We start from the raw sequence: 14,797 nt of genomic DNA, 5'->3' as shown, positions 1-14,797 counted from the left end.
TCCCAAATCTAAACTAGTGGATCATGACAAATCAGTTACTTCCAGTAATTCTAGAGAGACTGTGGTTTGAGTTTGCATATACATTTGTGTGTTGAAACACTGCTTAGAATTTATCATCGATTCTCAAGTTTTTTTTGACAAAAAAAACGTATTTCCAATGTAGTCTGCTCTGATAACCGACATTATTAACAATAGTCAGATCAGATCTGCAATGCACAGCTCATAAATCCTTTAGTGCTAACTGTAAGTCTCTTCTTAATGTTTAAATTGCTTACAAATTTAAATTTTTTTTAGGGCTACACATATTTAAAATACAACTAAATAAATACTTATTTACATATGCGTTTTATGAATAATCTGCCCCAAGTGCTTCGTCCACTGAACCGCATTCATCAGAAACCATTCTGCTACTTACCTTCAATTTTGGCATATTCAGAAAGTCGTGTGTAGTTCACCAGAGCAGCTTTCTCCAGACATTTCCGAATGACAACTTTAACTTCTTCTTGAGGAACAGGAGTTACTATATCCTTCATCAGCACCTTTGCAATTACAAAAATGACAGCACATTACGTATACATCTTGAGTTACGGAAATGGAAGGCTCTTTATGACTTGTCCCATGTGGCTTTTCTTGACAAGTGACATGGTTGGAGTGGGCTGCAATTAATGACTCCACCAAAGACTGGGCCTGGACAATATCTGCAGTATTTAGGAGGAATTCTTAAGAGATATTGGCCAATTATACTTTGAATATGTACAGCACATTAACCAGAAATTACTCCTGATATGTGAAATTCACACAGTAAAATATTAACTACTCACCCTCTCCAAGAGAGACAAGGTAGCCTTTAATGCACCTTCAGGTCGTCCAAAAGGAAAGCAGTACCTGTTAGCATGAGAGATTTTATTAATTGCATACCAACAGGATGTTTTAAAATGTGCATCCTGTGTAATTTGGTAGGCCACAAAAAGCACTGTTCATTGAATAACCTCAGCCTTCTTATTGGTGTAGATTAAAAGAACAGTAACTTATTCTACATTACAATATTAACATATCCACCTGCTGCTTATGCAAACAAGCTGAACTAAAGAAGATAGGTAGCTAAATAGTCTGTTTCTATCTTTTCGTGATGTGGAGGTGCCGACGTTGGACTGGGGTAAACACAGTAAGAAGTCTCACAACACCAGTTTAAAGTCCAACAGGTTTATTTGGTAGCAAAATCCACTAGCTTTCGGAGCGCTGCTCCTTCGTCAGGTAAGTGGGAGTTCTGTTCACAAACAGGGCATATAAAGACACAAACTCAATTTACAAAATAATGGTTGGAATGCGAATCTTTAAAGGTAATCAAGGCTTAAAGGTACAGAATGCGAGTGGAGAGAGCGTTAAGCACAGGTTAAAGAGATTGTATTGTCTCCAGATAGGACAGTTAGTGAGATTTTGCAAGCTCAGGCAAGTCGTAGGGGTTACAGATAATGTGACATGAACCCAAGATCCCGGTTGAGGCCGTCCTCATGTGCGTGGAACTTGGCTATCAGTCTCTGCTCAGCGACTCTGCGTTGTCGTGTGTTGTGAAGGCCGCCTTGGAGAATGCTTACCCAAAGATCAGAGGCCAAATGTCCGTGACCGCTGAAGTGTTCCCCAACAGGAAGAGAACACTCTTGCCTGGTGATTGTCGAGCGGTGTTCATTCATCCGTTGTCGTAGCATCTGTATGGTCTCCCCAATGTACCATGCCTCGGGACATCCTTTTCATAGAAATCATAGAAACCCTACAGAAAGAGGCCATTCGGCCCATCGAGTCTGCACCGACCACAATCCCACCCAGACCCTACCCCCATATCCCTACATATTTTACCCAATAATCCCTCTAACCTACACATCTCAGGACACTAAGGGGCAATTTTAGCATGGCCAATCAACCTAACCCGCACATCTTTGGACTGTGGGAGGAAACCGGAGCACCCGGAGGAAACCCACGCAGACACGAGGAGAACGTGCAAACTCCACACAGACAGTGACCCAAGCCGGGAATCGAACCCAGGTCCCTGGAGCTGTGAAGCAGCAGTGCTAACCACTGTGCTACCGTGCCGCCCCTGCAGCGTATCAGGTAGACAGCGTTGGCTGAGTTGCAAGAGTATGTACCGTGTACCTGGTGGATGGTGTTCTCACATGAGATGATGGCATCCGTGTCGATGATCCGGCACGTCTTGCAGAGGTTGCTGTGATAGGGTTGTGTGGTGTCATGGTCACTGTTCTCCTGAAGGCTGGGTAGTTTGCTGCGGACAATGGTCTGTTTGAGATTGTGCGGTTGTTTGAAGGCAAGAAGTGGGGGTGTGGGGATGGCCTTGGCGAGATGTTCGTCTTTATCAATGACATGTTGAAGGCTTCAGAGGAGATGCCGTAGCTTCTCCGCTCCGGGGAAGTACTGGACGACGATGGGTACTCTGTCTGCCGTGTCCCGTGTTTGTCTTCTAAGGAGGTCGGTGTGGTTTTTCGCTGTGGCACGTTGGAACTGTCGATCGATGAGTCGAGCGCCATATCCTGTTCTTATGAGGGCATCTTTCAGCGTTTGGAGGTGTCTGTTGCGATCCTCCTCATCTGAGCAGATCCTGTGTATACGGAGGGCTTGTCCGTAGGGGATGGCTTCTTTAACGTGTTTAGGGTGGAAGCTGGAGAAGTGGAGCATCGTGAGGTTATCCGTGGGCTTGCGGTACAGTGAAGTGCTGAGGTGACCGTCCTTGACGGAGATGCGTTTGTCCAAGAATGCAACCGATTCCGGAGAGTAGTCCATGGTGAGTCTGATGGTGGGATGGAACTTGTTGATGATATCATATAGTTGTTTCAGTGATTGTTCACCATGAGTCCAAAGGAAGAAAATGTCATCGATGTATCGAGTGTATAGCATCAGTTGAAGGTCCATCCCACCATCAGACACCTTGTGATATTTTCTGCTCTCATTCCCAAAGCCGCCCAACTCGAACGGGAGTGGAAACTCACGGCCATAGTTTGAAGTCAGGATATTGTGTGGCTTGCAGGGGACCTTGCGGGTGGTGTCCCCATGCCTCTGCTGCCCATGTCTTTCTAGGTGTTAAAGATCACTAATTTGAAAGGTGCTGTCGCAGGAGGCTTTCTGAGTTTCTGCAGTGCATCTTGTAGCTGATACACACTGCTGCCACTGTGGGGGAGTGATAGGTTAAGATGGTGGATGGAGTGCCAATCAGGTGGGCTGCTTTGTTCTGAACGGTGTCAAACTTCTAGAATGTTGGTGGGGATGTCCAGGCAAGTGAAGAGTATTCCATCACACCCCTGACTTAGGAGGTGAGTTACTCACTGCAGATTTTTCAGCCTCTGATCTGCTCTTGAAGCCACAGTATTTCTTTGACTGGTCAGTTAAGTTCCTGATCAATGGTAACCCCCAAGGATGTTAATGGTGGGAGATTCAGTGATGGAAATGGGGTTGAATGTTTAGAAGAGATGGTTAGATTCATTCTTGTTCGAGATGGTTAGTTTACAGCACTTATGCGGCATACATTGGCCACTTATCAGTCCAAGCCTGAATGTTCTATATGGGCACAGACTGCTTCAGAATCTGAGGAGTTGCAAATGGTGCTGAACATTGTGCAATCAGTGAACATCCCCATTATGATGAAGGGAAGGTCATTGATGAAGCAACTGAAGATGTTTGAGCCTAGGCACTACCCCAGAGGAACTCCTGCGCTGTTGTCCAGACTTGAGCAACCTCCAACAATTAAAAACATCTTTCTCTGTGCTAACTATGACTCCAACCAGTGGAGTTTCCCCCATGATTCCCATTGACCCCAGCTTTGCTAGGGCTCCTGTACGCCACATTCAGTCAAATGCTGCTTGATGTCAAGGGCAGTTTCTCTCAACTCACCTCAGGAATTCAGCTCTTTTGTCCATGACTGGGCCAAGGCTATAACGAGGACTGGAGCTGAATGGCCCGAGTGGTATCCAAATGGAGCAGCAGCAAACTGGTTTTTGTTGAGAAAGTGCTACATGATAACACCACCAAGAACACTTTCCACCACTTTGCTGATGTTTGAGAGTCGCCTGATGGGGCAATAATTGACTAGGTGATACTTGTCCTGCTTTGTTTGTGGACAGGACCTGTCTGGGCAATTTTCCACATTGTCTGTAGATGCTAGAGTTGAAGTTGTACTGGAACAACTTGGCTATGGGAGCAACAAGTTCTGCAGCACAATTTTAAATTTATTTATTAGTCACAAGTAGGCTTACATTAACACTGCAATGAAGTTACCGTGAAAAATCCCCTAGGCGCCACACTCCGGCGCCTGTTTGGGTACACGAAGGGAGAATTTAGCATGGCCAATCCACCTAATCAGTACATCTTTGGACTGTGGGAGGAAACCGGAGCACCCAGAGGAAACCCACGCAGACACGGGGAGAACTCCACACAGATAGTGACCCAAGTCGGGAATCGAACCTGGGTCCTTGGCGCTTTGAGGCAGCAGTGCTAATCACTATGCCACCGTGCCTCCCCAGTACTACAGCCAGGATTTTGTCAGGGCCAATAGCCTTTGCTGTATCCTGCGCCGGCAGCCATTTCTTGGCATCTGATAAAGTGAATTGTGTTGGCTGAAGACTATCATCTGTGATGTTGAAGGCCTCAGAGGAAGGCTGAAATGAATCATCCAGTCGACACTTCTGGCTAAAGATGGTTGCAAATGGTTCAACTCTCTCTCTTGCACAGACATGGTAGGCTCCCCCATCAGTAAGAATGGGGATGTTTGTGGAATCTCCTCCGCCGATTTCTTGTTTAATTGTACACCAATCATAATTGGGTGTGGTGGGACTGCAGAACTTTGATCTGATCACTTTCAACTAAAGTATTGTGCCTGTAATTGGAAATGGCACAGCAAAGGAGCTGAGGCTGGCACAGGTCAGCCATGATCATATTGAATGGCAGGGAAAGCTTGAAGGGCCTGATGGCCTACTTCTGCTTCTATTTCTTGTGTTCTTGTGTGTAATTAACAGGTATGGGTATCCTGGGGTAAACTTCTGGACAGGTTGAGGGCATTTAGCCCAAGTCTACAATGCTGAGGTCATTGTTGGAGGCAGCCATGAGAAGTGTGTCGCTGCCATTGGAATTGGAAATTTCTGGGCAAGTACTGAAAACATGCACAGGTCAGGACCTCCTCTGCATCCTGAAATACAACAACAACAAACGTCTGAAAGCTCACGGCTAATTCTATCGGAGGATCTGGGCCATTAAGTTATTTTTTTGCTGTTCTCAGCACTAAAATGACACAACCTTTATTACTTGCAACAAGTAGAAAGTACTGGCTTGACATTCAATCTGTTCGTATTCACCTAAAGTGAGTAATCTGATTCTCAAGTAGTATGCGCAGTCTTTCCTTGATCTCCTCAAAACGTTCCTTTTCTTCCACTGTTACAGTTCCTATTCCATCAGGTCTGGAGAGAGAGAAAATAACATTTAGCTCTGTCCTTTCCGAATTTAATTCAAAAGCAGAAACTTGTGAACTAATATTCACTCATTTCTACCTTTGCAGCAGCCAGTTTAGTTCTTAAAATATATCAACCTCTTAAAGCTGTGTTATAAATAAGAAATACTTTTGTGCTTTTGTACTGAAGTTCGCCTGCAATCCAGACGATTTAAATTTCATTTGGAAAGTCTGTTTTTAATATCTTACTGAATTATTTGACAACAGATTAACAAACTCTAATTAAATATGAATTAGTTTTAATTTGCCATTAAACATAGTTGTGCTATGAGGCAGAAACACTCTTCAACACCTTACTGGTTGAAAGACAAAGACACCATTATATTTTGTTGTGGTTGTACTAAGGTTTGGTGCATGACTACTTTGGGGCTATTAAACAAAGTTTTGGGTGAAAACCTGATTTAGTGTCTACGTTCCCTCCCAGCAGGCTTCGAGCAACTGGCAGGTGAGATGTAGCAGCAAGCCACCAGTTGTCATGCCACAAGACCTGGTCCACTTTGAAATCCAGGCCTTGTTAGCATTGGGATGGTGGGATGCATCCAGTGAATCAAGTGCCCTGGAGCAGCCCACCTGCAGCCGATCTCTGGCTGTAAGATGTTAGGTAGGAAAGGAAGGGGGATTAACAGTAGTGCCCAGATTGTTTTTGTGGTCCTTGGAGAAACTCCTCTCTTCCTGGCCCCACAAAGAATAACTTACCTTTTGTCTCCCCTTTTGCCCAGGCTCCAGCTAATGTAGGCTGGAACTGCAAGAATGCATGCTGCGGTCCAGAACTGACAGAATTCAAGTGACATCAAATGATCTCAATTTAAATATTGCAATTAGCTTTGCACACTTTTGAAGTGGTAGTCCCGTCACCTACTCAAATGACCCCTGCAAAACAGCAATGGTCAGTGAGCTACTACTTCCATTTTCAGATTGCTAAAATCCTGGTTGAGCAGGACGGGAAGCCTGTAAGTAGAGTCTATTTTATGATGAGAAAAGCATGCTAACATGAAATTGCCTACAATCTGTAACTGATGGTGACATTCCTTCCCGGTTTGATACCTTGCCTTGCTTCAGATGCTAACCTGCAGCCACAATACTGGAACATTCTCACCTAAAAGAAATAATTTAAGTATGCTTGCAAACTGTGAATATGAAATAAAGGATTTACATTTTTAAAAGTGTGTATTCCATCTTCATTGAATCGAAAAGAGCTAAATTTTTTTTAAAAAATTGCTTTTCATCTTATGGATTTTAAAGATGACAAACTATGTTTTTTGAAAAAAAATTGCACTGCACAATTCAGATATCTTCGTGTTAAATACTCAGTGCCACTTTTTGACCTCTTCTACTAAGTAAGCAGGGAACATATTAAAACGACAAGAAGGTTGCTTTTCCCAGGCTATTTCCCATATGTCTTAAGTTTTGGATGAAGTGTGTTTTATAAAAGAGGGCAAATTCAGTCCTGCACAAATAAGCATTTCCTTATTATTTCACAACTTCAGGTTAAACAATATGGATAGTTCCTGAATATTTACACCAGCCAATAATCCATAATAAGAGGGAAAGAGGCCGACCTAATCCTTTCACGAAAGGAAGCAACAGCCCAGACAAACAACATTACCAGGTTCTTCAGTCAAAAGCAAAGTGGAGGGATTTGTATTTTGCTATCCAGTCCACACTAGCTCAGTCTCCCTTTCTGTAGTGAGAGTAGACTGTGAATAGAATAAACAGTTCTTTTCCATAGGCCTCCTTCAGTGTACACTTTAAGCTGTGCAAATCCCCAGCACCAGCCTGTTTGGCAACACAAAAGCACGATAAAGGATTACAGAACCTCTAATAAACCTCCTGTCAGGGGTTAATTGGTCAGCTTTATTTCTTTTTATTTGCAAGCATCAATGTGACCTTAGGCTCAGAAATTACCATCTATACTGCAGTGACCAACAAGCTAGAAAACTGTTAATATGGCAAATCATCCCACATGAAATCCGACTCTGGAGCTTGGAAAGCTAATTCTTTTAATGCTTATTTTGGTGAAACTTATCATTAGAAGCTATGCACTTCCTCTTAAATTACAGTAAAAAATCTCAGTGCAGATGTAAGATTATAAAAATGCCTTATAATTTCAAGAACATTACAATAATATACAGATTTGTGGAAACAAACCAATACAAAAACCATGTTGGCTTCACAACTCCAAAAATGTGCCTCTTTCATTGCTGAAAGTGCTGTGCAATTTTTAAAAATTCAAATACGGAATGATGAGATCTTTGAATTATTAAGCTAAGCCTTTGGTTTGAGATTTAAGATTCGCACCTGGTAATAGAGTGCTAATTATTAAAGCATTACTCAGATATTAATGAAAATGGGCTATAAGCCACAATAAAGGAATCAGTATTCGTGCGCTGACAAGATAAACTGTGCCGAGTGCATATTTTGCTTTAATATTACAGCTGGACGGAAACTCCACCCAATTGCAGAACATTTTGATACCTGAGCTAAAAGCCGTGCTGAGCATGTAACACAAAATGACACTTATAGCATATTGTTCACAAAACGGGCTGGATTTCCTTCCCTAAAACATTTATGGTAACCCTTTCACAGCATATTTAAAAGGGACTGTGCGGTGTAATAAAATAAAACATAAGCATGTTGTAAAATTAAACTAGGTTCCTTTTTTAAAATTCTATTTGCTTCCATTCATCATAGAAACCCACCCCTTTACTCCAAGCAGATGCGAACAGCTGGCTGTTGTGTGGCATAACTCATGATGGAAACCGAGCATTTGACCACGAAAGTCGTACAATCCACAGGTCAATTGTAGCCATTTTTGGAGTGGTTTCGATGTCTCGGAGGGCCTGCCAACTGAAACCCATCATGGCCACTAGGATTTCCTTTCTCAAACAGCTGCGGACTATATTACATCTGACATGATGTGCGTCTTTCGACTCTACCTTTCAAAACTTCGGCAAACCATTTTCTCACTGTCGTTCACAAAGATGACATTTTCGGCAGCGTGATAGGAAAGATGTCATGTTGGTTGCTTTTCAAGTCTTTGTCACAGTGGTTAGCACCAGTTCTGTCAGCTTCACTCTCCTCACAGTCTCCTATCTCGAGCCATGTCACAAATAATAAAATTTCCAATGTTTTTTGTCAAAATTTACAAATAATCAAGCCCCTGCTATGCTACTTTTTTATCGCTTTTGTGGCTCAGTGAATCTTTTTTCACAAAATGACGAGAAAATACGAAAGGGAATTTTTAACGTTTTGAGTGTGCAGAGTTACATTTGGTTTGATTTTATGAAAATCTGGCTTAATGATAAGAATGAAGTCTGAATTTTAAAAAAAGACTAAGTAGCTCAACAGCAAAATAATATACTATACACTACTGGAGCTACTGTCAATATTTATTTCTATAAAGAAAGGGGGAAATACAGATTTACAATTGCATGACTGGAATTTACTGCAATAATGCCTCTGCAGAGTTGCTTTAAATTGAGTTATGAAATATTATTCTCTAAAACAATATTAATTCCTTCATTAGACAGGTCTTTTCATAACAGTTGCTGTGTTTGATGATTTTATCATTACCTATTTCTTTTGCATTTTCTAAAATATCCTTCCCAAAACGTATGCATGGAAATCTTTTGCTTCATATAAATCAAACTATTTTCATATGTCTTTTAAGGTTTGCAAATAATAACATACATGTTTTGCATCGAAACCTTTGTTACTTTCTACATTGACATTGATCAGATAGCAAGACTATTTCAGTGTACTGGAACCTAGGACACCAGCTAGTTAGTTTCTTCTTGGTGACAGCTTGTCATTCTGTCAGTCTTGACCTTCAGGCTGTCCTGTAACATCTGAATCACATTCGCTCTGTACTCTCTGACTGACTGCAAGCTACTGTTGTCTCACTGTCTGACCCAATAATAACACAATACAAACAGACAACTTACTGCAACTCCGTCACATGAAAAGATAATGTTTATCTCTAGCACATATTAAAATCTACATGCAGTTAGACCTACATTTGACCCTGTTTATTTCAATATAAATGGCTACATCTTTATTTCAACTGATGCCACCAAATGCTGGAAGAACAACTTTTTTTTTTGCTTTCTTAGCTGTGTTCTAATGATCACAGAGGACTTGAATAAATCTCGTTATAAAAAATAGCGTTTCTTTTGCTTTTAAGTTTTAAGTACGTCCACCAAATGCTACCTGTTATTTACCTTTGTGAATTGTACGGAGATGCTCTTGACCATGGATACTCAGGTAAATCAGCAATATGGTTAAATAATACTGGCTAAATGCTAACATTTAGATATAACTTTGTTTGATTTATAGTACCCACAAATCGTTCCTCACATTAACATACATATTTCTCATTTAAGTCTATATTTTTACTAACGTTGACTTCTAATTTTTTATGATGCATTTATGCAAATGATCTTTTGTGAAACAGTGACTCGTGGATCTGGCTTACTGATCCTTCTCGCCAGCCTTGAATGTGTCACAGGCTTCAGTTACAAGATGTTTGCTTTATCCTCTGTAGGTATCTTTCATAAGCACCCTTCATATAACATAACATATGAAACATTTAGTGATATTAGACTCTTGAAAAAGTGAATAATGAGGATGTCAAATACCAGCTCGGGTGGTTTAGAGACTCAGAGAATTAATACACCAATTTGCTAAGTTGGGATATGCTTTGCATTTGAAATTCTTTATTTAGAAATTCTGAGATGTCAACTGTCAAAGCTAGGCACAGTGCAAAAATGAGGCATCTACCCACAAGGGGAATCAGAGAATTGGAGGTCAAGTGAATTAGCAAATAATCACACACCTCCTTAAGGCCAGCTACAGAACAAGATTAACAGAGATCTTGGGAAAGATCTCTTGGCCAGGAAATTATATATATTACCGTAAGTGGGGAGGAGGAAATCAAAAAATACAAATAATGAAAGGAATCAATGCGTAGAGGAAAGAAAATGTACACACACTGAGACCTGTTGCCATTTCTGATCACGTTAGCTACTATCATTGCTATGTAAAATGTGCAGTTTTTTTCTTTCACTTAACGGCTACCGTTAACTGCACAAAGTGGCACTTACCTTTTTGGTTCAGGTTTTGGTGGTGGCTTGGCATCCTTTTTAGAACCTTTTCTAGACTCCTTTCTGTCCTTTTTTAGGTCAATCTCTGGCTCATTTGCTGTGGGATTGAGTGATTTATCCCCCTCACCATCTACACTCGACTGTGAGACAAGTAACTCTGTCATTTTCACACTTTAAATGATAGTTGGTTTGTAGAAAGCCAGAAACAGAACCAAGGAAGCGTGAAAGAAATAAAGAAAAATCAAAGTGCAACAAACTAAAGTAAACAAGGAAAAGGAATAATGAGTGAAAAACAGAAGCAAACAAAACCACTTCTAAAACATAAGCTAAACCTGGAAAAAAAATCTATTAAAATGAAATAAATATCTTCTGCAGAATCATCCAGCATACCACAAAGTATTTGTTCATGTGACGTGTTGAGTAAATCCAAATAGAAGTTAACTAGGCTCATGTAAAAATGGTGACCTCTGAGGATATTCCATTAAAGCATTCATCCTTCATGTTGGAGTGTCTGGTAATTCTTATAAATTGCAGCATGCGAGAGATCCCCGCTTCACAAAGAACAAAGAACAGTACAGCACAGGAAACAGGCCCTTCGGCCCTCCAAGCCTGTGCCGCTCATTGGTCCAACTAGACCATTCGTTTGTATCCCTCCATTCCCAGACTGCTCATGTGACTATCCAGGTAAGTCTTAAACGATGCCAGCGTGTCTGCCAAGTAGGGTGGCAGCGCATTCCCCTGTGTAAAAAACGTCCCTCTGATATCTGAGTTATACCTCTCCCCTCTCACCTTGAGCCCGTGACCCCTTGTGATCGTTACCTCCGACCTGGGAAATCCCACGGGTGGGATTTTCCAGTCACGCTCGCCCCAAAACCGGAAAATCCCGCCCAAGGTCACTGGACCTTTGCATGGTCCCACTACGATTCCCGTGGCGGGTGGGATGGGAAAATTCTCCCCCATATTCTTATAATACAACTGAACATTTTCTATTGTATTTGTACACTTCAATACAACATCAGAGTTGTCCACATACTTGAGGATAATGTGCTCTATTGGTGATAAGTATTACTCAGTTTCTAGGTGTGAAAGTATTTATGGGAATTGTCTCCAAATTATGACCATTTCATACTTTAAACGAATCACCTTCCATTTGTTTTGGGTAGTGTTAATACAGGTCAAGTGTCTGATAAATGTTTTGCTTGGAAATACAATAAAGATACAGACAGATATTGGTGTGCTAGTGTTATGTTTTATGTCGGTGTTGAATAGGAAATATGGGTACAACCATTGTATGGAAAAGATCCCCGTGTCCTCAGCAATTCATTTTCTTTCCATCTTACCACGACAAATATTGGAATATAAACATTTATCTCTGCCTAAAACTAATTCAAAACCCACTGTTTTGGTCATCGCAATGCCCACGGTCTCTTAAGTTACACTGGAATTGAACTCTACCTGTTGCCATGAACATGTGAAGCGCAGAAGGCAAAGCTGTAGTGAAGAAGGGTTGGGTCAATCATTGCTCCATTTTCTGCCCTTTCAAGCAAATCACTGAGGTAGCACAGATGTCGGTGACAGCCTCTGGTCCCATAACGTGCACAATATTCATCGAGCACAAATACCTGGCCAGGGCTAAACCAGCCCTATGGAATAGAAAATCAAAATCTCTCAGAAAACTTTTGTAAACAGAAGATGAAGTTATTAATTATTCGATGGGACATCATTTATATTACAGTGGATGTGTGAATCAATAATTATTAATGTACCATTTGAAATATTGTTTGGAAACCTACATTAGAAAACAGGAACACTTACTGATCAGAAGCAATTATTAAAGTTTACAGTAAAAGTGAATCTCTGCAAACAAAATGCAACACCTTTTGGGGGGAATTTTGTGTTCACCAACGTGAGGAATTTGTTGCTCGGAATGGAAAATTTTATCTCTGAACTCTACTATGGCAAAGCCATTTGTAACATAATTGTCCTTTTACTCTACTTTGAGATTAAAAAGTAAGAGCAAACCCATGACAAATAGTGAGCAACTTTGTCCTGTGCCCACTAGAATCTGGACTGAGATTATCCAATCCAATTCCAACCAGAAGGTTACATATTGCAGAGAAGGGGTTTTACGTTTTTTAAAGTTTATTTGTTGGTGTCACAAGTAGGCTTACATTAACACTGCAATGAAGTAACTGTGAAAATCGTTGTGTCGCCACACTCCAGCGCTTGTTCGGGTACACTGAGGGAAAATTTAGCATGGCCAATGCACCTAACCAGCACATCTTTTGGACTGTGGAAGGAAACCAGAGCACCCAGAGGAAACCCATGCAGATACAGGGAGAATGTGCAGACTCCACACAGACAGTGATCTAAGCCGGGAATCGAACCTGGGTCTCTGGCGCTGTGAGGCAGTAGTGCTAACCATTGTGCCACCGTGCTGCCATGGGATGGGATTGCAGTCCATGCTCACCCCACCTTGGAATCAGCCTTCTCACTCTTTCTCGGCCTGGTCTGCTGACCTAGTCAATGCAGGAGCAAGTCGCCTTCCTGCCTTCCCACAAATGATGAGCTGTAGCAAAGTCCTCATTTGTTGCCCGTATCTTTCCAGATACATTCAAATGAGGCCCAAACATGAAAATAGTTTGTGTTCCCAGGCACTGCTGCGGCACCATCACAAGGACATTGGGAGAACTCTCTATTCCTGTTCCAGCTACCTGGAAAGCCAGGCTGAGCCTTGATTTAGCATCTCTTCTGTGGGGCTGCCCCTCCGAACAACCAGCACTCCCTCAGAACTGAACTGAAGCATCAGGCTAGATTATGTATAAGTTTTGGAAGTTCTTCTGGAACTCATAATCTTCTGATTCAGAGGTGAGAGTGCTACCAAGTTTAACAGGTTTAAATATATTCTATTAATGTTGAAAATTATTCCAAAATTCTTTATGGGAATATGAGGAAAAATATGGATGCCAGCTTAAAAATATATTGGAAGAGGTGACCAAAAGCTTGGTCTATGGGATAGATTTTAAGGAAAGGTCTTAAAGCAAGAGAGGAAGGTGGAACTCTAAGAAGTTTCAGAAAGGGCTTCCAGGTCATGAGGTTTCAGGAGCTCAAGGCACATCTGTCAAAGGTAGAATAATGGAAGGGAGGTGGAGGGAAATGAGAAGTTTGGTAGGGTAGTGCCAGAGAAGATTACAAAGATAGAGAGTGGTGGGGTCATAGAGAATGTAAAAGTGAAACATAATTTGAAACTTCACACATTGGACGACTGAGAGTTAACATAGACCAGGGAAAGCAGGGGTGACTGGGATAAACAAAGGCATGGATGAGTGTTTCGGCCACAGATGGGCTGAAGTAGGGTTGGAGAAAGCCAATATTACAGATTTGGAAGTGGTTAGTGAGAAAGTGGATATGGGATCGGAGCCCAGGCTCATGGTTGAATAAGATGTGAAGGTTGCAAACAGTCTGGTTCAGCCTGAAACACTGGGGTGGGCGTATGAGTTTGCGGCAGGGATCAAAGATGATGGGTTTTGGCGTCTCCAATATTTGGTTGGAAGAAATTCTGTCTTGTTTGTTTGCCAACATCAAGGCAGTGAAGGGATTGAAAAAAGCGATGGATAGGTATAGCTTGGCATCATTAGTGTTCATGTGGAAGCTTACAGGAAAGTTTGATTTGAAGTTCAGGCAGGAATACAGTAAAGAGAGCTAAATGCCCAATTGGGACCAGCAGCAGGCAAGCTTGGCCTATTTTAATGACCAGAAAGTCAGCAAGATGTGGCTACAGTCATTTAAGGTAGGGTAGACGGAGGCCACTGCAGAAGGCCTGGGCAAACAATCTCCAGCACTTAGTAAGTGGATTTGTGGGGTTTGGCAGAGGAATTGTAGTTCAGGGAAGGTGGGAGGAAAGAACTTAAAATTCTTACTTTGATGGGCCTCTTCTGGCCCTGGCTCTTTTTGCCAGGTCTGGCCTGGCAAGGAAGTCATCACTGCTCCCCAGCTCAGGCCTCAGGTTAAAATAGTAGATTGGGCCAAATTCTTTATGGGAATATGAGGAAAAATATGGATGCCAGCTCAGGCTCCAATCAACAAATTGATTGGAGCCTGATCTCCATGGGCCCCGCAGACTTGGGTTGGGTGCAGTGTTAGATGCACAGGTGTCAGATTAGGACAAGAAAGAAGTATTTGAGTTTCCTTC

General features: G+C 41.8%; 1 protein-coding gene across 2 annotated transcripts in view; it reads right to left on the bottom strand.

The window, feature by feature from the left end:
- The window catches only part of cadpsa (Ca2+-dependent activator protein for secretion a), a 511,252-nt gene that overhangs the window by 147,435 nt on the left and 349,020 nt on the right, over positions 1–14,797 (bottom strand). For both annotated transcript variants that reach the window (XM_078209519.1, XM_078209518.1), the window contains exons 13-16: positions 12,061–12,248; positions 5,352–5,453; positions 822–885; positions 416–539 (exon numbers count right to left, since the gene is read on the bottom strand). In XM_078209519.1, coding sequence (XP_078065645.1) covers positions 416–539; positions 822–885; positions 5,352–5,453; positions 12,061–12,248 — 478 coding nt within the window. The remainder of the gene's footprint in view (positions 1–415; positions 540–821; positions 886–5,351; positions 5,454–12,060; positions 12,249–14,797) is intronic.

The sequence above is a fragment of the Mustelus asterias genome, chromosome 3 (assembly GCF_964213995.1).
Source record: "Mustelus asterias chromosome 3, sMusAst1.hap1.1, whole genome shotgun sequence".
NCBI classification, from domain to species: Eukaryota; Metazoa; Chordata; class Chondrichthyes; order Carcharhiniformes; family Triakidae; genus Mustelus; species Mustelus asterias.
This window is presented reverse-complemented; position numbering and strand designations above follow the sequence as displayed.